Below are 24490 nucleotides of genomic sequence, written 5' to 3'. Positions count from 1 at the left end.
AAATATGAACATAAAAATTGATGGGGCCATGTATATGCCTGTGCTCCCAGGACTGAGAAGATGGCAAGTTATAGGCTACTTAACGGGAGCTTGTCAATGGACGAAAGGAAGGAAGGAGGGAAGGAGGGAGGAAGGAGGTAAGAAGAAATAGGAAGGAGGGAGGGTAGGAAGGAGGGAAGGAAGGAAGGAAGGAAGGAAGGAAGGAAGGAAGGAAGGAAGGAAGGAAGGAAGGGAGGAAGGGAGGAGAGAAGCAGGCAGGCTGGAAGGGAATATACTCAACTGAAGTTGATTCTATTTTAGGATGGATGATAGTTTTCTTCCGGCATTCCTTTGTGCTGAAGGCTTGTGCCCTTCCCGTGTGCTTGGCAGGCCTGACTCAGTTAATGCTGACTGACACAGCGAGTGGTTTGGGTGGCTAGTGTCTGGTCCAGCTCTGGAATTAATGGCTCCTGTTTCAGGGCACCGCTTTTGCAGCCTCTGGGTGCAGGGGATGAAGACAGTTCCACACACATAGAAACGCATGAATGGGTTGGGCAGGTAGAGGGTTTTACAGCTTGAGAATTATTCTGACCGCAGACAGGAGAGGCTGTTTCAGGCTAGGCTCCATTAATAGAGCAGGCATAAGCAGACCACACAGCTAATGTTTCAGTGCGCCCGAGTTATACTAATGACCAACAACACGGGGCTATTTATAATCTTGCCGGACGCCAGAGTGTGTTCCCAACCCACAGTCCTTTGGACTGGAAGAGAGCCTGGCTGCTGCCCTCCCCAGCTATGTCTCCCTGGGTCCTACCCATTCTCCACTTCCGGATAAACTCTCAGTTGTCTTTACTTTTTAAAAAGGTTAACGAATTAGTAAATATTCCGAGACTGGATCATACTACATAGCTAGACTGACCTGACATCTCTGGTCTTCCTACCTTAGCCTTCTGATTTTATTTCTTTTTAAAACTTTTGATTAAAATGTATAAGTAAGTTATGCCAGGCATGGTGCAGTGTGCCTTTAATCCTAGAACTCAGGAGGCAGAAGCAGGTAGATTTCTGTGTTCGAGGCCAGCCTGGTCTACAGAGTGGGTTCCAGGACAGCCAGAGCTATACAGAGAAACCCTATCTCAAATAAAACAACAAACAAAAACAGAGAGAGAGAGAGAGAGAGAGAGAGAGAGAGAGGAGAAAAGAGGAAAAAGGAAGGGAGGGAGTGGAGAGGGAGGGAGAGACAGAGAGAGAGAGAGAGAGGAGAAAAGAGGAAAAAGGAAGGGAGGGAGGGGAGAGGGAGGGAGAGACAGACAGAGAGAGAGAGAGAGAGAGAGAGAGAGAGAGAGAGAGAGAGAGAGGAAGAGAAAAACATATAAGTTGTGGTTCACATTGGCTTCTGTTGGACAAGATGGTTCCCAGGAGAAAGAGAGCGGTAGAAACTACCAGAGGGGGGACAGGTGGTTCTCAACTGGGAAGACCCAGCCTTGGGCAAGTGGAAGCTTAAAATGGTGAGTGAGGGGCTGACCTCTGCTCAGGACAGAAACAAATAACTGCATGTGGGATAAGCCAGGACGCTTGAGTGGCTTGTAGGAGACTTCGGCCCTGTGGTTTTGGGGAATGAACTGGGAAGGGACATTGAGATCCCAGGTGCGGCTCTGTTGATGTTTGTGGCATGTCTTTGAAGCTCTGAGTCACGTCAAGGGCCCCAAGTTCCAGATGACCTCAGGTGCTTCGAGCACTTTTTCTATCAAGACCCTGTTCGTGGTTGACTTCTACCCACTAGAGTTCACTAAAGTTCTATGTTCAGCTTTTTAATGTCATGGTTATGATCTACTGTACTTTTTAGTAATTTGAAAAATAATACGGCAAATGTAAGTATTTCAAATAGACCATTAGATCTGTAATATATACACTGTAATATATACCTCCTGTAGTCTTAAGAAGTCTGTTTTTACACATTGAAGTTTGCCTCCGACCGTCCTCTGTGTCAGGGCTGGTACTGATGTGGGAAGGGGATGGTGTCTTGCTCGGCCCATTAACCAGGATGGATGCTGTCAGCACACGAGGAGAGAAAATTAAATACACATCAAGGTTGCACCTGCCCTCCTTCTTCGAGCTGCACTGATTCCCTCGGCACCCATTCTGGGTTATCAGCGCCTGCCTCTCTTCCCCTCTTGATCGCAGGCTCTTTATTGAATCGTAAAGTGAGCCCCGGAGATGTTAAGGGAGAATGCCCAAGGTCACCCGGGCAGGGAGCAGCTGTGGTAGGCTGGGGTCCAAGTCTTGCTCGGCCTGTTTTATAAGATCACATGGCGTCAGCTGTGCTATTTTGGGAGATTCCTGTCCAGAACCATAGCCACATCGACCGGGCTGTACCTGTCTTGGGGTTCACTTCCTCTGCAGTCCAGAACAGGTGGGGGGCAGCTGGGTATCCGGTGACCCGATGAACACACCTCTCCCTTCTTGCTAACCTCACACAACCTTGGGGTTTTAAAATCGGTTGATACTGATGGTGCTGCAGGCGCAGATCTGTTTATTGACAGGAAGAACTCTCTAGCCCTTCTTGCCATTACACTCACATCCTGTCTTTATGCCTCTCCTGAGAATGGAGAATGATTCCGAGCTTGCCATAGCATTGGTACAGGGCTGGGCAGCTGGCAGTACTCAGATAGGTGTAGATGCGAGGGCGAGGGCTTGACTATGGATGCTGGCCCATGGAAGCTGACACAGCCTGCTGGGGCAGCCCAGCCATGTGACATCCATTCTTGTCATCTGGGTTCCCTTGATAAGCATCTGTTCTAGAGGGAGGCTCACACTTCTCAAAGCCATGGGTAAAAGAGTGTTCACAGCTGTCTCAACGGCTGGACTGTCCAACAACAGGGAAGCTGCTCATTAAACCACAGGGTGTCTATTCTTCTCAGAGATGCTGCAAAGCACTTTGGCAAAATGAGGCAGATTCCTATATGCCAACCTGGAAGGTTTCCAAGCCCTGCTGTCTGCCGACAAGAAAGCAAGCTGCTTGTATGTCATGCACGGTAGATAGAAACCATATGTGTCTGTGTGGGGCAGGGCTAGAAGGCCACACACAGGAGTTTGGCAACTGTGCCTCCTGTACCCTTCCGTGGAGGAGACTTGCATTACTGTGAACATGGCATAGTTTAAGCAGTTGCTTGATGATGGACAGCTGCAGTTTCCAGGTCCGAGTTCCTTGTCTGCAGCTACAGACTGGAAAAATGACTGTGAGAAGAGTTTATTTCAACCCTGCTTCTGCAGACTGGAAGTCCAGGCACACGTGTGACAACATGGCAGAGGCAGGACTGAGAAGTCACATGACATGGATACATGGCCATGAGGCACCAGACATCCACTCCTGCCAGTTGGCCCACTTCTGGGGGAGTAAGCACAGTGCCCTCCTGACCGCAACCTGTTTTAAAGGCCACCTTTCAGCACTTGCCTGGTGAAGAGTCTCAACATGCATTCTAGGAGCATTCAGACCGGAGCACCAGGCTTTCTTTGACAAACCACACCATCTCACATGTCTGTATATGCATCTGTAGAGAGAAACTTCCAGAAACTATTTCTGGATCTAAGACATCTGTAATTAGAGTTATACCAGTTTGCATTCCCAGCAGTAACACTGGAATATGTCCTTTAAAACAAAACAAAACAAAACAAAACAAAACAAAACAAAACAAAACAAAACCCTGAGGTAGTGCCGATTTTAATCTCTGCGCTCAGGAGGCAGGAGCAGGCAGATTCTACATAGCCAAGTTTCAGGCCAGCCAAGGCTACATAGTGAAAACCTTTCTCCAAAGAACAAAGCCAAACCAACCAAAATAAATAAGTAAATAAACAAACAAGTGTGTGTGTGTGTGTGCGCGCGCGCTCGGTTGCTCACATGTTTCCAAGACACTTAGCATTCAAAGCAACCTGTGGCGTTTGAACGAGGCTTGCAAGTAAGAATGTGTGTGCACGTGGTCTTTGCTTAGCTGAAAATGAGAGTGAAAACAAAAGTGGATGGGCTGCCAGGTCAGGCAGTTCAGGGCTTAGACCCAGAGGCTGCTCTTTGCCGCTGTGTGGCCCCAGGGAAATTACATATTCTACGAGATGCTCAATTCCACGTCTTCAAATTTCACGAAGAAGCTTGCATGTGGGATTAATGACAGCACTGGATGTGTAACGGCAGAAGCAGAGGCCATTTCTGGTCAGGGGTAGATGCTGGCTACCCTCTCCCCAGTGCCTGTGGAGGCTCTTGAATATAGAGCTTCTGGCCTTGGCAGCATGGTTTCGAACCTAAATCTCCCCCTTCCTTTGCTCTAAGCTGGTTACTCAGTCTCCCCAAGTCTGTCTTCGTGACGAGGCACAGCAAGGGTTTAAAATGGAGCTTGGGGGTGACCTGGGACCTGCGTCCTCAGTGACATAAAAGCTTCCGAAACTGGAATGCCTGCTTTTCTCTGTTGCCTGTCCCAGGGCCATTGGTGCCAACCCCCTGTACTGCGACTGCCGCCTCCGGTGGCTCTCCAGTTGGGTGAAGACTGGCTACAAGGAACCTGGCATTGCCCGCTGTGCTGGACCCCCAGAGATGGAGGGCAAACTGTTACTCACCACACCTGCCAAGAAGTTTGAATGCCAAGGTGAGCCCAGGGGCATGAGAGAAGGGGTGGTGGGTGCCAGGGACCCCAGGATTTGCCTAGCCCCGGTGGGGTCTTCCAGAAACTCCCGGGTCCTTGGGTCCCGCTGCTAGGTGAGTCAGATGATATACTTGAGACTCTTCTGATTAGAATGGCTGTCTTCCATCTTGATGTCCGACATACAAACAGCTAGGCGGAAAATCCCAGGCCTTGAAGGCTTAGATTCTTCCCTGTGGTTATGTAAGAAAAATCAAAACAGCAGTTTTGAAGCTCCCAGGCTCCTGGCAATACAGGCACCCAGACTTCCCTGAAGGTAAGCACTGTGCCGGACAAACAGCTGAAGCCCCCTCTGTCCCTGGTGGGACTGAGAGACCAGCTGGTGCTTTCTGGACATTTGTAGCACAGAGAATCAGGGTGTGACCGGTGGCCCGTGCTGAGGATCTCTGCCTCCAGCATCTACAAATACTTGTTCAGGGACTGATTGACAGACTGGTTGGCAGATCAGGCTCCCCCGAGGCCCTACAGAACCCTGTGAAGCAAAGACAGGTGGCGGAGTGGCTGCCTGGGCTCAGCTTTGTTTGCAGGGGGAGTTAGGGGAGGACCCTAGGGACCCCAGGGCATGGCCCTTGCCCTCTGCAAGCTCAGAGACTGCCATCGGAAATGAAACTGACAGCTGTAGGTTAATGAGGTGGCCCAGGCCACCCTGTGTGCAGGAAGCTGTCACAGCTGTAATAGTTCCAAGGGCCCACAATGTGGCAGCTCCTAGGAGCAAGCCGATCTATGCTAATAGGTGCATGGCATTTGCTAGTTGGCAGAGTGGAGCTGAGTTGTATTTTTTTTTATGTACTTTTAAACCGAAATATGACAACAGAAAGGTACACAGACATGAGGGAAGGGCCGATGCATGATCACTGAGTTCACTCACGTACCAGTACTGGGCTAAGAAACCGACGACACATCTGTGCCTGGAAATCCCGCCAGCAGCCTCTGTCCTGTGGAAAACATTTTTTTTTTGTTTTGTCTTGGTTTTGTTTTTGCTTTCCCACTCAAGCGCATGTCTTGATATGTTACTGATATGTTACCTCTTCTAGAAGGAGCCTTCAGCAGGGAGCCTGAGTTGAGTGGCCAGGTTTTCCTATTCATTCTTACAAAACGTTTGTGTCCCTCATGGTTGGCACCCAGGTACCATTGCTGCTAGGCTACCCTATTCTCGCCAGTGATTGAGGTCTGGAGGAGAGCCTGTGTAGCTTAGAGGTAACAGAAGATTCTCTTCTCTTTAGACTCCAAGAGAAAGAACCTCAAGGCATGTAGATCCACCCCCCTATAGGCTCCCTGCAGAGCCAAGCCCGGGCTCACAGTGCCCTCTCTGCTGAGCAGGCTGCAGGCTGGAGTGTCTGCTTCTGAGGGTGTGAAAGGCAGAATCAGGGACAGTGAACAGTCATGGTTTTGCTACTCTCTGCCTCTTAGGGTGACCCTACCACTGTGTACAGTTTCCACCTTCTGAGCCCTGCCTACCTGTTCATACGGTTCTCACAGCTGTATGTGAGTCAGGGGCTTCCAGTGACCCTTTAGTAAAGTGGGCTCTGCAGCTGGAAAGCTGGACTGGGCTGGGAGATATAGCACAACCGTCACAGACTGGCAGTGAGGCATGTCTCCTGGGAGGGTATGCCTCCATAGGACCGGACCTCTCAGGGTAGTGCCTCATGCCTACACACGTGCCCTTCCTCTGCTAATGTTCTCCCTGCTTCCACAGGTCCCCCCAGCCTGGCAGTTCAGGCCAAGTGTGATCCCTGCTTGTCCAGCCCATGCCAGAACCAGGGCACCTGCCACAATGACCCTCTTGAGGTATACAGGTGTACCTGCCCCAGTGGCTACAAGGTGAGTGGAGGCTGCAGCTGGAGGGACAGAGTTCTCTCTGCTGCGAGGCATCCCTGGCACGGCTGGGTCTGTTGTTTTCCTCCCTGCCTCAGAACAGATGTGTGAGTGGACCTATCACCGGCGAACCAACCTGTAGACAGATGGTCATATTGGTGATTGGGTGGATGGGTGAAGGAAAGAGGGAGCAGGCAGCCCCGTGGCAGACAAGCAGAGCTGCTGAAGGCTCTGTCTTAGATCATGCTAACCCCCTAGGCTCTCCCTGGAGTCCTCACCGCTAACTTTTCCTCCAGGGCCGACACTGTGAGGTGTCTCTGGACGGCTGTTCCAGCAACCCATGTGGAAATGGGGGGACCTGCCATGCCCAGGAGGGCGAGGATGCTGGCTTCACGTGAGTTCCCTGGAGCCTGAGATGGGGTTGGGGACCGCTGCTGGGCCCAGCGTCCAAGTCTCCTCGTGCTGGAGATGAGGCTGGAACAGACCTGTGCTCCAAATTATCGTCAGCGGTTCTTTAAGGCTCCTCTCACCTGGAAGCCCTGAAGGACAGCAGGCACCAGACAGTACAGGTTCACAGGACAGGGAGCTGGGGCTTGGGTGGGGCTGCCTCCTGGTGAAGGTGCCAGGAGTGTCTCTCTGCATGCTGGCAACCTATAGCCAAGAATATACGCCATGGTAGTGGCAGGAAATGGTTGGGGACATCTAAGACTCTTTTAAATTTCCACACACCCTCCTGAGCCTCCACTTTAAGCCGATCAAGTCTCTAGAGGTTATGCCAGGACCCAAGCAGGCCTTAGCCAGCCCTGTGTTATAGCTGAGATGACCAAAAGCGAAGCCACATTCTGGTCACCCCTTCTGGGGTTCTACCTTCACACAACTCTCACTGACTGGCCACTGTAGGGAGGAATCCCACCGTATTTTCCCATGCTCTGAGCACAGCTGTGCTCCCCACATAGTGTATCTGAACCCCTCCAGAGCAGATGTTTTACACACACACACACACACACACACACACACACACACCACACACACACACACACACACACACACACACACACACACACACACACACACACACACGCGCGCGCGTCTGCTTTCCCCAGGAAGCCCCAGCCCCCAGCCCTGGCCTCCCAGAGCTTTTCTGAGGAACACAGTACTTAGTTGCTGGAGATAAATTGCCTACTGAACAAATTGGCTCTTCAGAAAATGATGTTGAATCTACGAGCGGAAATGGCCAAACCTACCTCTGCAGACCCAAATTACCAGATGTAAAAAATAAAGCGCGCTAAGTGCCTCTCCTCCCGAGTTGCCTTGGAAACGCATCCTTACAATAGGCAGGCCCTCCTCAGGGGCAGGCAGCAGCTCAGGCTAAGCTTCCCGCCTGGTCCATTCCTCAGCTCCTACTCAGGGCTGGGATGCCCCTTCAGGGCAGAGGGGACAGGTGGGGTGGCCCTACATATCCAGCAACCGGGCAGCCTATAGCACCAGGTAGGAGGGGAGACCTCCTTTCCACCTCCCTAATGCGTTTAGATTTTGCCAGTAGGGACTTTCTGTATAAATATCCTGTCACCCTAGCTTAAAATCAAACTGCAAAAGGCGGCTGTGGCATAACCTTCAGACCTTTTTACTTGCATTGCCCTCCAGAAAAGATGTAAATGCCATCTGCACAAATTTTCTTAGACCAACAGCTACATTTTTTTTACTGTAAGTTTATTTTTTCATGCAAAAGAGACAGTCTCATAGATATGATAAATATTATTGCCATTTTAAAGTAAAACAACGAGATTAAGCACACGATCCCCACCCTCCTGTGGAAACTGTGAGGATAGCCATGGGGGTGCCACTTTGTTATTTATTCATTTTTTTTTTTTTTTTTGAGACAGGGTTTATTGTGTAGCCGAGGCTGCCCTGGAGTTCTCAATTCTGCCTCCCTTTGGCATCCCAGTGCTTAGATCACAGCTTCTGATACCGCACTTTGCCTGCCTTTTCAAAATGTCACCTGCAACCCCCTCCGTAGCAATGAAGTGACTGTACACCAGGAGCCTCTGTCACCAGCGAGAGTTTAAGGGCTCAAGTTTAATGTCCCTCCTCATTTCTTGTCACCCTAAGCTCCTAATTAGAAGTTTCTTTTGGCTGGGTTTGGTGGTACACATAGGTAATCCTAGGATGCAGGAGTCTGAGGCAGAAGGATTGTGAATTTGAAGCCTGCTTAAGCTAGCTACATAGGGAGATCCGATCTCACAAATTTTATTTTATTAAAATTACTTTGGAAAAAAATTACTTTGGAGCATGGAGAGATGGCTCGGTGGGTAAGAGCACTGGCTGCTCTTCAGAGGACCTGGGTTTGAGTCCCACCACCCACATGGTGACTCCCAACCATCTATAACTCCAGTCTCAGGGAACCGGATGCTCTTTCCTTGCCTCCAAGGGAACCAGGCATGTATCCGGTCCATATACAGACATGCACACAAAACCAAACAAATAAATACAATTACAAAGAAATAGTTTCTTGTGTCTCACTTATCAGTAAGATGACTGATAACACACAAAACAATGTAACTGCTATACATTTCACAGTTATTACCTGTAAGGTAATGTGTGCTGATACTGGACTCCTTTGTGGGGGTGTGTCTGTATTCTTTGCCAGTGGGCCCATGTGTCCCCAGATGGTCTGAGCACGACAGGAGAGGGCAGCTGCCCTGCTGTTTTCTTTGCATGTCTATTTTATTCTGGGAAGGTCTGTTCACACAGATCCACTGTCGGGGTTAGTGGATTCATCATAGACCTGGCACTCAGCTATTGGAAACCCTTACAGTTTATAGGACAAGAATCTCCAGAGTGAGCAGGTGGCAGCAGTATTTCAGTTCGGTTAGAGGCTCAGTTCCCCGAGTCTCCTGCCAGTTATTTTTAATTGTCTGCTTGCTGCCTTCCTTGGCACCTGGAGACACAGCCCCACCTCCTGCTTAGGCAGAGTGCCACCTAAGCATGACAGGAGAGGGCAGCTACCCTGCTATCTGTCTCCAACTCATGGTGATGTTTGAGGAGTTTTATAGGCGTTTGGAAAGCTGGGCGGAAGCCCCCCAGCCCTCTCCCTCTGACCCCCGGGAAAAATCACATGTCCTAAGCTAATGACTACCCTGGTTTGTAAATCACCAACCTCAAGAACCTTCTACAGCCCAGAGATGGCTCAGCCCAGCTCTGTTCTTTCTCTGTCCCTGAAGTCTGTGTCCTCAAGGACGTGAGCTGTGTAGCTGAGCAGGGCCTACCTTCTCACTTCAGACTTCACCCATCCCTCGGTGCCCACTGCCTCCCCTCCCCTGTTGGGACTCTTGCTGAGGCTAACCCATCACCTTTGCCAGGAAGTCTGCCTGACTATGCCTTGGTGAGGAGGAGTTGGGTGTTCTTCTCCCATGCCTGGCTTCAGAGCCTCCACCATCGTGATTGTACTTCACTCTTTTCACTTGGTCTCCAACACCAGACTGCAAGCCAGAGGGTTCCTTGAGGACAGGGCTGGTCTTGTCACCCTTTAATCTGTTTGCCCTCTGGCAAGGGCCTGGTCTAGAGAAGAGCTCCAACCATTGGTGTGGAATAAGGACTCTGGCCAATGGCCACAGGTTTTCCCAGCTCCTCTCCATTCTCTGCCCCCTACCGCAGGTGCTCCTGTCCCTCCGGCTTTGAAGGGCCGACCTGTGGAGTGGACACAGATGACTGTGTTAAGCATGCCTGTGTCAACGGGGGTGTCTGTGTAGATGGCGTGGGGAATTACACATGTCAGTGCCCCCTGCAGTACACAGGTAAGCACTGCAGAGTCCAGGGCATCCCCAATCCTGCAGGCATGCCAGTGTCTGCGTGGGCTCCATGGAGCTCGGCATCCCTTGCCTCTTGCTCCTTCTTCCCCTAGGAAGGGCCTGTGAGCAGCTGGTGGACTTCTGCTCCCCGGATATGAACCCGTGTCAGCATGAGGCCCAATGTGTTGGCACCCCGGATGGGCCCAGGTCAGTGCCGCCCACTGCCAGGGACCCCAGTCTAGTCTTGGCCTCCTCTCTTCTTCCTACCCCTCATCTGTTGGTGGGTGTGGTCTTGGCATTCTGGATTCCTGAGAGCTATCACAGGGTGGCTGTTGGCACAGCTCTGGTCATGCAGTCCTGGGATTGAGATTTGCCGCAGCTTGGCTCTGAGCAGACGATGGCTGGATGAAGCCCGTTTTTCTCATTGTGAACTGGGTGCGGCTGTAGCATCCTCTTGAGGTGCTGGTGAAGGTAAAAGAGAAGGTGCTTCATTGGAAGGTACTTAGCACTGAGCTGGACAGCCACATTCCACCCACAGCCATTCATGCCTGACCCCACAACCTCTCACCCCATTCACAAAATTCACAAAGCTCACAAAACTCAAGAGTCCTTCCGGAACAAAAACCTTACTTGAAAGAAAGGCTGATGGGAGAATGCTCACTCTTGCCTGTCTTCAAAGGGTGGATATGGGTAGAGTGTGGACTTGTTTACTAGGCTGCCTCAACTTCCATAAGCAGTCTACGGACTACTTGTGGCCACAGAGCTCCAAATTCCAACACCTGTCCAGCCCCAGAGTATTAAGTGGATTCTATAGATGTGCTTGTCACCTGGAAACTGCAGCATGGAGGTCCCATGGGCTTTTGAAAATGTCACTCCCTTAAATACGGTTTCATTCCTAGACCAGCCCCCCTCCCACTTGTGAAGTCAGCCAAGAGTTGTCAGGGTAGGGCTTCCTAAGCTAGGACTGGGGCTAAGGCCATGGGCAGAGACTGGAAAGAGGCCTGCTGTGTAGCCAGCGGTATCAGCAGGCTGTTGGGGCCCAGCTATTCATTGGCACTAGACTGCAACAAGACCTCTGTGAAAGCGAGAGGGGTAAAGTACACCTTAGTAAGTCACAGGGATAGGAGTGGGGTGGCAGGACTAACCAGGGAGGGGTGGGACACTGGCTAGAAGATGGGCTGAACGTTCAGCTCTGGGCCCAGGTAGAGCCCACCAGGCTGTGTGATACCTATACTCTTAATTCCCTGTGTTGGTGGAAGGATGGAAGAGAGGGATACCCAGCTGTGCCTGGCATTGTGCTGGACCCAGTGAGCATTTGGTAGGAGGACCTTGAATAAGAGAGTGAACAGGAGTGGAGTGGAGTGACTTGATTACCACAGCATTCTTTCATGTTGAAACTCAGGACATGTGTGGGTGGTGATCAATTGGGTAGGTCAAAATTAACATTAAAAGAGAAAACAGAAAATATTGGAGAGCAGTGTGCTGTTTTATGTGGTTGGGACAAACACTGTAATATGAGACTGGTTCTGTACGCATGCATATGTATATTGGGCTGAGCGATACTTCTTTCAGCCTAAAAAACGCTGGGTTTGGAGTGAGAACTGGGTTTGGAATGAGAATGGGTTTGGAAGAGACAGCCTGCTTACCTGGGGGTTGGAGTTAGTGAGGTCTAGATTATTTCCTGAACGCTTTCCGGGAAAGAGGAGGAATTGGTCTGGCTGAACCACTCAGGGAGAGAGCGAAGGTGTTCTAGAATTAACGGGAGTAAAGGCAGGGTTGTGTCCTACTGGGGTGGACTTGGTGTGAAGAGGTGGGGTGGGCAGGTGTTCTAGAGGTGAGAAGCAGGTAGAGGATGTGTGCTTTATTTTATTTTATTGGGGTTTTTGTTTGTTTGTTTGGTTTTTGTTTGTTTGTTTGTTTGTTTTGAGACAGGGTTTCTCTGTATAGCCCTGGCTGTCCTGGAACTCACTTTGTAGACCAGGCTGCCCTCGAACTCAGAAATCCACCTGCCTCTGCCTCCCAAGTGCTGGGATTAAAGGCGTGCGCCACCATGCCCGGCTCGGATGTGTGCTTTATAGTTAGCCAGAGGGTTAGCCTGAATGGGTTTAGGGGTAGACTTTAGGCTCAGTGAGAGCCAGGAAGTTTGGGGTTGGTCTGGGTCGAGGTCCTCATTGAGGGTGGATCTTACTGATGGGTGGGAATCTCGGTCCAGCAGAGCTGTAGAAGCTGAATACAGAGGAAGAGCCAAATCTGTGATGTGAGGTTGTGTGCTGTGGGTGAGTCCTAGGAGACAATGTAGCAAGGCGAATCAAGAACAGGCCAGAGGCTGATCTTAGATGTGTAGCTGGTAGTGACGGTATGCATCCAAGACAAGATTCCCACTTCCTGCTGCCAGGCGTCTCTCTCCCAGCCCAGGTGCCCCCACATCCATACAGCTGTTTGCTCATAATAGAAAAGACTGCAGAGGCTCTCTGTCACACGTCCAGGCTGCATGGTCCTGGCCACTGAGCGCTAGGATGAATGTCGGCTGATCCTCTCCCTGTCCACCATAGGTGTGAGTGCATGCTAGGTTACACGGGTGACAACTGCAGCGAAAATCAGGATGACTGCAAGGACCACAAGTGTCAGAACGGGGCCCAGTGTGTGGATGAAGTCAACAGCTACGCCTGCCTCTGTGTTGAGGGCTACAGGTGAGACCCTCTAGCCACACCGTGAGCAACTCCCCTGCCTCGGGTGGGACTGACAAGGACCCCTCTGGGGCTTGGGTGAGCGACAGTCCCATTCTGAGATCTGAGTGCTAGAGTTTTAGGTGTGGCTCAACCAGGCTCAACTCTGCAAAAGAACTTGGGAGAGTTAAACAACCAGGGCTCCAAACCTGCTTGTTGAAGGGCTGGTGGGTGGGGTCCGTGAGGAAGGAGTTTGCCCCAGCACTGTGTGTTGAAACGACTCTGCCCCCTGCCCAATCCTATTTAATTGTCTTGGTTTTCTTGTGAAAATGCTGTGGCTTTCTTGTCAGTGTAAGGGTTCTGTATGACCATGATTATGAGAGCAGCATACAATCTTTATTACTGTAGTCTCATGGTGAGTTTTTAAATGGCAAACTGTAAGCTTTCCTGGTTTGTATTTCAAGGTTGTTTTGCCTATTCAAGGTCCATTGAATTTATATGAATTATGGGGTTAGCTAGTCAATTTTTTGAATAAAAGTAGTAATCCGGGGTTTTGGTAGGAGTGCTATTGACTCTACAGAGCAGTTCAGGGAGCAGTGGCATTTTAACAAAGCAATACCAGATTTCCCGATTTCCCCATCCTCGAGTCTGAACTCTCTCTTCATATACTATATGAAGAATACTATAGCTTCTTTCATCTTTGTGTGTGTGTGTGTGGTCTTTAAAGAACAAGTTTCACACTTATTTTGAAACATTGTTTTTCATTATTATTTTATATGTATGGACGTTTTGCCTGCAACTGAGTCTATGTACCAAGTATGTGCTCTCAGAGGCCGGAGGGGTGTTAGATCCCCTGGGACTGGAGTTACAGGTGATCGTGAGCCACCTTGTGTGTGCTGAGAATCCAGCCTGGGTCCTCTGGAAGAGCATCCAGTGCTCTGAACCACTGAGCCATCCCTTTAGCCCCTCATACTTCATTTCGAAATTACTTCCTAATTTTAATTCTTTTAAATAATATTTTCAGTAGAATTTATTTTTTAAAGTTTATTTTATTTACGTGTGCAAGTGTCTGCCTGCAGGTTTGTGTGCATCGCACGCACGCACGCAGTGGCCACAGAGGTCAGAAGTCCCTAGAACTGAAGGTGTAGGCGGTTGTGAGCTGGGTGCTGGGAACTGAACTCAGGTCCTCTGCAAGAGCAACACATGCTTTTAGCCACTGAGCCATTTCTCCAGTCCCCTGGAACAGATTTCTTAATTTCACTTGTTGTGTGCACTAACCAAATGCTCTACCTTCCAGCCACACCCCCAGTTAATTGTTTTTATTTCTGTCAATTTGGTAGTAATGCGCCCTCTTTATTTCTGATTCCTGTAATTCAGGATCCCACTACCATCAATGCTTTAAGTCAGATTTTTCTCGTCTGCATTGTAAAAGCTGCCTTTTGGAGTTGTTGGCAGGAGGAGGGAGTGCATCTTCAGTTTCAATGTGCACGCCAGCCGTCTGAGATCATGTTAAAAAGTGGCTCAGGCAGGGCTTCCTTTTCTGGGAAGTGCCTGGGTGGTACTGCAGCTGTTACACCAGGGGGTCCTCCTGACTCAGCTCCTTTGGACAACAACATTCACAAAAGCCATCTGCTGTCACTTTAATGGCCCATTTTCCTGGGGTGGTTAGTGAATTTCTGAACTGCACTTGGAGAACAGATTCCTGCTGCCTCATTCGGTTCTGCCCTCTCTGACCTGGGTCTTTTCCTCTCAGTGGACAGCTCTGTGAGATCCCACCTGCCCCCAGGAGCTCCTGTGAGGGGACGGAGTGCCAGAATGGAGCCAACTGCGTAGACCAGGGAAGCCGGCCCGTATGCCAGTGCCTACCAGGCTTTGGTGGCCCTGAATGTGAGAAATTGCTCAGTGTCAACTTTGTGGACCGGGACACTTATCTGCAGTTCACTGACCTGCAGAACTGGCCTCGGGCCAACATCACTCTTCAGGTGTGTGCTTTGAGACCTGGTCATTCACAGGCAGTCAGGGTGCAGGGCACCCCTGTTCAAGTCAGACTGTCAGGGTACAGCCCTGCCCACAGGAACCCCAAGGGCCCCATTGTGAGTTGCTGTGATCCAGGGATTAGGATGGATCTGCCTGAAGAATGACCCGGAAAGGTTTCTGAGTCATCTCTGGGACAACTGTGGAGAGTGACAGGATCCAGAAAACCTGTCACAGGTCTTGACCACAGGCTTCTACCATCCCTTCTGCTCAGCTCTGGCCTCCAGCACCACAGACAGGATTGTTCCATGTTGCCAGAGGGAATTCTAGGCCTATCTTTAGCCAATAGTTTTGGGGTCCCTTAAATGCCCGTTTTGTACGTTCAGTATCATCTCAGAACGTCATCATCTTGAGGGGGTGTCTTAGTCAGGGTTTCTATTCCTGTGCAAACATCATGACCAAGAAGCAAGTTAGGGAGGAAAGGGTTTATTTGGCTTACACTTCCATACTGCTGTTCATCACCAAAGGAAGTCAGGACTGGAACTCAAGCAGGTCAGGAAGCAGGAGCTGATGCAGAGGCCATGGAGGGATGTTCTTTACTGGCTTGCTTCTCCTGGCTTGCTCAGCCTGCTCTCTTATAGAACCCAAGACTACCAGCCCAGAGATGGTCCCACCCACAAGGGGCCTTTCCCCCCTTGATCACTAATTGAGGAAATGCCTTACAGTTGGATCTCATGGAGGCATTTCCTCAACTGAAGCTCCTTTCTCTGTGATAACTCCAGCTGTGTCAAGTTGACACAAAACTAGCCAGTACAGGGGGGAGAACTCAGGTTCTACTTCAACAAATGATGAAAATCTGGCTGTTTTGCTGAATATGTCCTAGAGGAAGAGGGGAACAGATTTCACGACATTTCACCCAGTAGACAGTGTAAACTCTCCACCCCTCTGCCTCAAATTTCATTCTTGGCCACAAACACCCAATCACATCTCCCTCTCTTCAGTCCCTCTCTTGCCCAACTTCTCAGACAAGCTCAGTTCTCTTCTCTCCCACTGTCCTCAGCAAGAGAGCAGGTAGCCTATCCTCTCAGCAAGGCAAAACACACCTGGCCCCAGCCCTGGCCCCAGTCATAGCTCAGGCTATTTTAACATCTTCAGGAGGACTCATTGTCACCTAGTAAGAGACTTTTCTTTGCCTGAACTCTAATTCAATATCCAGTGGTCTCAGGGGAAGCTCTCTGATTGGCCAGGTTTTTGTTGCAGATCTATTTGAATCTTGACCAATCACTGAGTCCAAGGAAATGAGCTAGTGTGCCTTGTCTAGCATTGGTCTACGGGCCCACCCAACAGACCAGGCAATCAGGATATTTACCAGAAGAATGCAGGGAAGGGAAGCTAAGGAGAAGGAAGCAGTTGTCTTTCCTATAGCCACAGGGACCTCCCGGACAAATACCTGAATCTTCAACCAACCACAGTCCCTGTTTCCCAACTTGAACAACTCTAGCAGGGAGAACTTTCCCATGCATGCGTCCTCTAAGGTCCTCTCCCTTTGTAGGCAGTTCCTCGAGGACCACAGGGTGCTCCCACATTACACATTGTGGTGGCTATGCACTGCCTCTTTTCCACTGGGCAACTGGTCTTTTACCTGTTCTTGGGCAAATGCTGTCCAGGCTCCAGCCAGCCTGTCTGCTTTGCTGCCTAGTGCTGGTCAGACTATGGTGAATGACAAGTTAGCCTGGGACTGCTGGCCTAGGTCAGCCACCCTGAAGAAGGGGTCTCTGGGAGGCTGGTCAGACAGAGGAAGAGAGGGGGAGGGATGGTTTTCATATGACATCACCCTTTCAACCTTGAGTCCCCTCTGTTCACTGACCTAACTGTGCTGTCTCTGTGAGGGGTGGCATGGGAGAGAACGTGCCTTTGTTTCCCAGGTCTCCACAGCAGAGGACAATGGGATTCTCCTATATAATGGGGACAATGACCACATTGCAGTTGAGCTGTACCAGGGCCATGTCCGTGTTAGTTATGACCCAGGCAGCTACCCCAGCTCTGCTATCTACAGGTAAGAATTTCTCAGGCTGTCAGCTTTCCTCATTAGGGCATGCCAGGGTGGGGCTCCTGAGCCAAGAGGTTGTTAGAACTGTAGAAACTTGGCTGACTAAGAAGAAAGGCCACTTGGTTTCCTGAGTCTAGCCCACTTGGAGCTGAGGTTCCTCAGCACCCATCTTTCCCCACCTTACCTCACCTCAGAGGCAGCCACTCACTGGAGAAGAAGCTCTCTCCAAATGTCTCAGCCCTCCGGGGGCCTCAGGAAGGGACAGTGTCTTAGTCAGGGTTTCTATTCCTGCAAAAACACCATGACCAAGAAGCAAGTTGGGGAGGAAAGGGTTTATTCGGCTTACACTTCCATACTGCTTGCTGTTCATCACCAAGGAAGTCAGGACTGGAACTCAAGCAGGTCAGAAAGCAGGAGCTGATGCAGAGGCCATGGAAGAATGTTCCTTACTGGCTTGCCTCCCCTGTGCTCAGCCTGCTCTCTTATAGAACCCAAGACTACCAGCCCAGAGATGGCACCACCCACAAGGGGCCTTTCCCTCTTGATCACTAATTGAGAAAATGCCTTACAGTTGGATCTCATTGAGGCATTTCCTCAACTGAAGCTCCTTTCTCTGTGATAACTCCAGCTGTGTCAAGTTGACACAAAACTAGCCAGTACAGGCAGTAAGGAGGAGGCATCAGATCATAGTACACTTAGTCCCATAGGTTTTCTTCCTGAAGATTTGTCTCCTTGGGAAGTAGTGACTGGGTTGATGATCCTTCTGAGATGTGCTTAGCTAGGGTTTTCCTGAGGCCCCGTCCCTGGGGTGGGTACCCCTCTCCTATCTCCTTCCAGCGCTGAGACGATCAACGATGGGCAGTTCCACACCGTTGAGCTGGTCACCTTCGACCAGATGGTGAACCTCTCCATCGATGGCGGCAGCCCCATGACCATGGACAACTTTGGCAAGCACTACACCCTCAACAGCGAGGCCCCCCTCTATGTGGGAGGTGAGGACCTGCCGTACATCCCTTGCCAAGCCTCTCCACTGAGCTGTGGTGATAGCATCCCTAGGCAGGGACCTCCAGCCCTTTGTGGTCAGAGGCTGACCAGGAGAGCTGGTGTCAGAGCCAGGGAGATGCCAAAGGGTAAGGTAGTCCTACTGAATGGTGACTTTGGTAGATTCTGCTGCCTTGACTGGGGTCTAGCTGTATTCTGGCCAGCCTAGACTAACCAAGAAAGATGGTCAACAGGCGTAGGGTGGGGAGATCAGTCATTCCCAACTGTCTTCCATACCACAGGTACCCTTCTTGGCTCTGGCCCAGAAGGAATTTCTTATGTCTGGGGTCTGTTTCTAGTCTTGGACCCTCAAGGGCCAGAAACACTGCAAGATACTCAGCACAGAGTCCCTACAGTATCTGGAGACTCCCCAGTGGACTTGTAGATGCTGCAGGCCAGGAAAGCCCTGTTCACCACCTGCAGTCATTCTCATGTTGTCTCAGCCTAGGGAGTTCCAGGTCCCCTCTGGGATCCCAACTCTGTTCCTAACAATTGAGTTTTTTTCAGATGAGCTGCTAAGCATGCCAGTTAGGGACCGGCAACTTCGGCCGTGGGGTTGCTGTGAAGCCACTAGCATGAAAGCAGGTGGCAAAGTGCTTTGCACAGGAGTTTTTTGTTTCGGTTGGAAGGAAGGAGTCCCAGGGATAGAGATAGCAGGGCATGGGGAATAGGCATCCAAGAGTCTTATGGCTCATCTGGCCATGCCTGGCCTTGCTCCCAGCTCTCGTCACAGAGGAAGTAGACTTTCCATGTCTTCTTGGAAAGGAGTCTGGTACTCCAGGGTGGCAAAGGGTCTCCACAGAGATAGCATAGAACTCAAAGGACAAGAAGGGACTGCAGAGCTGCCCAACAGTCATGTCCTAGTCCCAACTTAGCCTACTATTTCTTCTTGTCACCTCAGGGATGCCTGTGGACGTGAACTCAGCTGCCTTCCGCCTGTGGCAGATCCTCAATGGTACCAGCTTCCACGGTTGCATCCGGAACCTGTACATCAACAATGAACTGCAGGACTTCACCAAGACACAGATGAAGCCAGGCGTGGTGCCAGGCTGTGAGCCGTGCCGCAAACTCTACTGTCTACATGGCATTTGCCAGCCCAACGCCACCCCAGGGCCTGTGTGCCACTGTGAGGCTGGCTGGGGGGGCCTGCACTGTGACCAGCCAGTGGATGGCCCCTGCCATGGCCACAAGTAAGCCCGGGATGGACCAAGAGAGCCATCCCCTCACCATCTGTCCTTTTTCTGCAAGCCCCACTTACTTATGGCAAGCACTGCCTTGCCAGCCATATCTTTAAATCTTCAAATTGAAGCATGTGTCCTGATATTACTATTAATAATTGCTTATAATGAATAATAATAACAATATTTATTACTACTACTACTACTACTACTACTACTACTACTACTACTACCACCACCAGGCTTTAAGCTCTTATCAGCTAGAAAAGGACAAGCATAGAGTCACATTTTGCCTCATTCCTTTAAACCTTGGGAATAGAATCAAGTGCAAGGTCAGAAGGGGCGGGACCTCCTCTGGGCTAGCCTGGCCTCACAGCTCTCTCCTCTGTCCCTTCCAGGTGTGTCCATGGGAAATGCGTGCCGCTCGACGCTCTTGCCTACAGCTGCCAGTGCCAGGATGGGTACTCGGGGGCTCTGTGCAACCAGGTCGGGGCTGTGGCAGAGCCCTGTGGGGGCTTGCAGTGCCTGCATGGTCACTGCCAGGCCTCTGCCACCAAAGGGGCACACTGTGTGTGCAGCCCAGGCTTTTCAGGCGAGCTGTGTGAGCAAGGTCAGGGAGCCCCCTCCTGACTGCCCTCTGCAGGGTCCCTCCCCACCATTCTGCTGTAGCAGCTTCATGTTATCACCCTGAACCCCAGCAAGCCTTCCCATCCTCATCCGCCTTTTCTCTCTCCCCTCTGGTACTTACGGGACCACCGGGCTTTTAGGGCCCCTGCCCTCTAGGAACAGAGCTTCACCTTTCCTCTCTCCTGAGCCCAGCCTGCCTTGCAGTTCCCTTGTCCAGGGCCCTGCCCTTCTTGGCTGAGGTCTCTCTAGGAAGAGATCATCCAGGTATGCCCAGTAACAGCTCCTGGCCAGGTTTCAGCATCTTGGCCTATCAGTGTTGGACCTGGGTGTAGCAGAATGAAAGATGAGGGATTTCTTCCCAGGCTTTCTCTGGACTCTTTCGCCAAGATGCTTTGGTTAGGCTCCAGACTGCAGAGGCTGAGAAGAGGGAAGCAGGAGAGATTCAGCCTTGGGTACCATAGGGTCAGAGGGTCACCCTCTCCGTAGAGGAATACTTCCCCGATACTGTTACCTCCCGGCCTCAGCTCTTGCACATCTGCACAGTGGGAGTCACCTCATTTGGCAGTAATCCTGGCCTGGAGGGCCTGGGCAGCTAGCTGCTTCCTCCTTCCCCAATTACACTGTGGCCCCGGGAGGAAGCAGAGCACAGGTGCATGCAGAGCGGGGGAGGACAGAGGGATGAGAGAGCCCTCCCAGAGGAGCCCTCTTCGGATGCTGCCCTGCCCCCCTCCCGCTTCCCATGGTGTGCCCTGAGGCTGTGTCTTGGTGTTTGTCCCATCCAGAGTCCGAGTGCCGGGGGGACCCTGTCCGGGACTTTCACCGGGTCCAGAGGGGCTATGCCATCTGCCAGACCACACGCCCGCTGTCGTGGGTGGAATGCCGGGGCGCGTGCCCGGGCCAGGGCTGCTGCCAGGGCCTGCGGCTGAAGCGGAGGAAGCTCACCTTCGAGTGCAGCGATGGGACTTCGTTTGCTGAGGAGGTGGAGAAGCCCACCAAGTGTGGCTGTGCCCAGTGCGCATAATGTGCGGGTGGCACACTAGCCGGGCTGGGGCGGGCATCACCAGGATAGCGCCTGGATCCTGGTGGGCACGGGGTCACTGAGCTGCCTTCCCAGCGGACTGCACTGCCGGGGCAGAGGAGCAAGGCCCGGGCTGCCATGCCCTCTCTCAAAGTGCCTTGCACAGATAGGCGCTTAATAAATATTTGTTGAATGAATGTGTGTGTGAGGTCAGGCCACAAACGGTGGCAGGATGGTGGCACTCCTCTGCCTGCTACCTGGAACTAAAATGGGGGCTAAACCCTGTCTCCACTTGCTTCTCCTTTGCCCTGCAACCCTGGCTGGCCTGAAACAGTTTATGCCCTAGTAGCCTCTGGCTCCTCTAAGGACAACCACATCCAGGAGGTGCTGGCCTGGTTTCTGCAACCATGTCTACTGGCACCAGGCCACTCTCCAGGGTAAGACCTCCTCTCATGGAGAAGGGTCTGCTCCTCCTTCAAGTCATGTGGCCCATTGCCCCCATAGTTTGTGAAAGCTGGGTTGGGTGGGGTTTGCATAGGCCAGGCCTCTGAATCCTGAAGTATAGGATGACTGTAGCTCCTATGGTGGGTGGGTGGGTGGGGTCTTGTGCTTGATGTGGCAGTACCTACCAAGAGGGCAGAGGTTCTTGGCTCCAGCTGAATAGACATCACTGGCCACAAAAGGAGCATCGGACCCAGGTTTCCCAGCCCAAGGCTGCTGGTGCCTCTGGCAGAGGAGGGGTTGGGTATGAGGGGGAGCTGGGCAAGGCCAAGACCTTCTAAAATGAAGGCCTGGTTTGGAGCATTGTACTGAGGCCATATAGGAAGAGACCAGATGATACAGATGCTGAGTCCCTGCATGTGGCTCTGCTCATTGCAGGCCTTAGGTCTGCAGCTGTGAAGCAAGAAGGTAGATAGGAACCGCGGAGACACTGCCACTGTGGTCTCAGGAAGGGAGGCCTGAGGCGTTATAGGAGATCCGTTTCCATTAAGTTCATTAGCAGGTATTTATGTACCTAGCCTGGAGTGGGTTCTGTGGGTGTGCAGCCCCCATGTGAAACGAATGGCTGAGAACCATGGAGTACCCAGGAAGGCCCAGGGGGCTGCAGCAACTCACTCTGGGGGTTTGCAGTGAAGGCTGAAGCCACCAGAGAAAAGGACACAAAAGCTTCTCTTCCATGCAGGATGAAGTATAGAAAGATGAGGTTTGCATCCTCTGAAGGAAAAAAGGGTCATCATACCTTCTCACTTCTCCCGGAGAGGCTGTAGCCCCGGTCTGGGTGTGGGGGTGGAGTGGGGGTGTCTTTGTGGGCTGTAGGTGTGAGCATGCCCCCCGTTCAAGGCTGCTCCCATCTGGGAGTGTCATGTTCAGAGGGTGGCCCTATACCTATCACTGCCTATGTGGACACAGAGAGGAGCCTCTGGTGCTGATGAAGGCATTAGCCTCCTGTGACTTGAGAACTTGGCATCTCCTATCACAATGGCTCTCAGGCCAGGGAGACTCTGGGTTGGAAAGAGAGCCCAGCCCTGATCAACTGGTTAATTGTCATGACTGGGTATACATTTTGCCAAGGGCTAGGACTCCCATTTTCTTATGGCCCTGAGTTAGGGCCACAGTGCACAGACCCATAGCTCTCTAAGAGGACAGAGGCCCAAACCTCTAAGGCTTTAAACAACTCTGCACAGCATCTTACTCTTACTCCAAGCTTCCAGGTCACTGTGGTACCCTGGCAAACAGCTGAACCAGGCTGCAGAGGGCAGAATAGCTCAGACACGTAGCATGACGTCTCTTTCTAGAAATAAAGGTGTTCTGGCCTCCTTAGCTCTGTGCAAGTTTCCTTCCCCAGACACCATCGCTCCCTATTGGCCGGGAGAAGCCGGTCCCTGGGCATGAGAGGCATGGACTGGCAGGTGATGTCACCTTTCCCCCAAGGCCTTGAGATGGCAGCTTGAGAGGCTGACTCGATGGTTCTCAGAGAGCCATGAGCCCCAGGCTCAACTTTACCTTTGACTTATTCAGTACCTTGCCAGCCAAGGGCCCGGTCTACGGCTCCCATCACCTGCTCACACTCAGACTTGTAAGGTCAGGTAAGAGGGTGACTCTGAGACCAGTCCTTTGAGAAACCATCTCCATGTTCTGTTCCCCTTTGGTAAAGATCTTCAGTTTGCTTTGTGGTCATCACTGGCTATTTCCATTAGACGTGCACAGCAGAGACCCAGCAGGGCAAGCCCTCAAGGAGCTGGTTACGTGAGCAGCACTGCTCAGGGCCCTGTGGCGATGCTAAGGAATGGGAAAGGACATCTTTGTTTTCTCTTTGCCTGCTGTTAGCCTAACCGTGAAAGTATCTCTTTATACAGAATACTTACAGATTCTAATATATATTTGTATTTCATTTTGTTATAGTATTTTTATATGTTAAAGTCAACCTCCAGTGTCTTGTTTTGATTTTCAGATGCTCTGTGGTTGTGACCTTTTGTTTGGGGTTTCTGTAGTCGTTTGAGTCAACTCTTAGAAACTGGCTTCAAACAGTCCCTGAGGGAGCTGCACCTGTCCTTTCCCCAGAAGTATTGTTTTAGGATATGTCAGTATTGTCTGCTGTCTTCCATGTGAACATGACATTGATTCATGGACTTTCTGCCTGGTCTCTTTCTTCATCAAAACGAGCCTGCTGCTACCAGCATTGACCTTCCCAGGGTGGGAAGGCCCTGGGTTACCACACTGACCACAGTCATCACAGCCTGCTGGGATGTTTGCCAACCTTGATGTGGCAAGGCTTGTTCATCAGGAAGGAGAGGGGTGTGTGACAAACTGGGGAGGCTTACTCTCATTTCCTGCCAAGTGTTTAAGTCACACTAATATTTTCAGCATTTGCCTACAGAGCCACTCACACATTTAACCAGACTCCAAGGGTCTTGGAGCATCCAAGCGGCCGTAGAAAGCAGCATGTATTCTCAGATAATCAATCCTAGAAGGGGCGTGTGTCCAGGCCAGTAAAGGGAGCCCATACACCAGACCAGAACACTGCACATAGGAAATGACATGAGTAACAGGATCTAAGTTTCTAAGACAGGGACCCGCCCCCCATAGGTCACCAAAGGAAGGATGTGCCAAGCCCTCCTCCATTGAGGCCAGAGCCATGAACTGATCTCACATAGGGATGTAGTGATGTCAAAAGGCTCCATTCTAAGAGCACATGACCACCTTGAAAGGGCACGGGAATGGTAACTCTGGTGCCTTCACAATAGCTGAGAATTTGGAGAGGAAGGGCATGCTGGAGAGCATGGTAGAGGAGAGCAAGTGAAACCCTGTAGGTCACAGGCTCAAGTGTATGGGGGAGAGGTAAGCCAGTGGTCAGCGCAACTTGGCCCATCATTTCTATTGCCACATCAGATTAAAGCAGTAGGTACCAACAGGGGCAAGTGGAAACAGTCACCGCTGGAGACTACGGCACATGAAGAACATTTTCCAGTCTATTTGTACCAGCTGGTTTTCACCATGACCTAAATTTCTTAGCTTCAAACAAAACACCAGAAACCAAAAACAAACCAAAAATAAAACACCCCCCCACAACAAAACTAGAGACCCCAATTTTTTGAGTGAAAAACTTATAGTTTTAAACTATTTTTTTAAATCCTGGGTTAAGTTGGGTGTGGTGGCGCACACCTTTAG

General features: G+C 51.1%; 1 protein-coding gene and 1 long non-coding RNA gene across 4 annotated transcripts in view; one reads left to right on the top strand and one right to left on the bottom strand.

Annotated features, from left to right (window-relative positions):
- Nucleotides 1-23451, top strand: part of Slit1 (slit guidance ligand 1) — a 149452-nt gene extending 126001 nt beyond the window's left edge. For 2 of the 3 annotated variants that reach the window (XM_030250829.1, XM_030250830.1), the window contains exons 27-38: nucleotides 4447-4610; nucleotides 6361-6485; nucleotides 6776-6873; nucleotides 10134-10273; nucleotides 10381-10474; nucleotides 12820-12957; nucleotides 14687-14915; nucleotides 16833-16963; nucleotides 17795-17949; nucleotides 18900-19188; nucleotides 19575-19786; nucleotides 20586-23451. In XM_030250829.1, the coding sequence (XP_030106689.1) occupies nucleotides 4447-4610; nucleotides 6361-6485; nucleotides 6776-6873; nucleotides 10134-10273; nucleotides 10381-10474; nucleotides 12820-12957; nucleotides 14687-14915; nucleotides 16833-16963; nucleotides 17795-17949; nucleotides 18900-19188; nucleotides 19575-19786; nucleotides 20586-20824 (2014 nt within the window). In that variant the 3' untranslated portion in view covers nucleotides 20825-23451. The remainder of the gene's footprint in view (nucleotides 1-4446; nucleotides 4611-6360; nucleotides 6486-6775; nucleotides 6874-10133; nucleotides 10274-10380; nucleotides 10475-12819; nucleotides 12958-14686; nucleotides 14916-16832; nucleotides 16964-17794; nucleotides 17950-18899; nucleotides 19189-19574; nucleotides 19787-20585) is intronic. The other variant, NM_015748.3, reaches the window with a different exon arrangement.
- On the bottom strand, nucleotides 8193-17294 carry Gm52407. Its single transcript, XR_003952938.1, has 2 exons — nucleotides 17142-17294; nucleotides 8193-10729 (listed from the first exon to the last, which is right to left on the bottom strand). It is a non-coding gene; the product is annotated as a predicted gene, 52407 (long non-coding RNA).
- Nucleotides 23452-24490: the final 1039 nt, after the last annotated feature.

The sequence above is a fragment of the Mus musculus genome, chromosome 19, assembly GCF_000001635.26.
Source record: "Mus musculus strain C57BL/6J chromosome 19, GRCm38.p6 C57BL/6J".
Lineage (NCBI taxonomy): Eukaryota > Metazoa > Chordata > Mammalia > Rodentia > Muridae > Mus > Mus musculus.
This window is presented reverse-complemented; position numbering and strand designations above follow the sequence as displayed.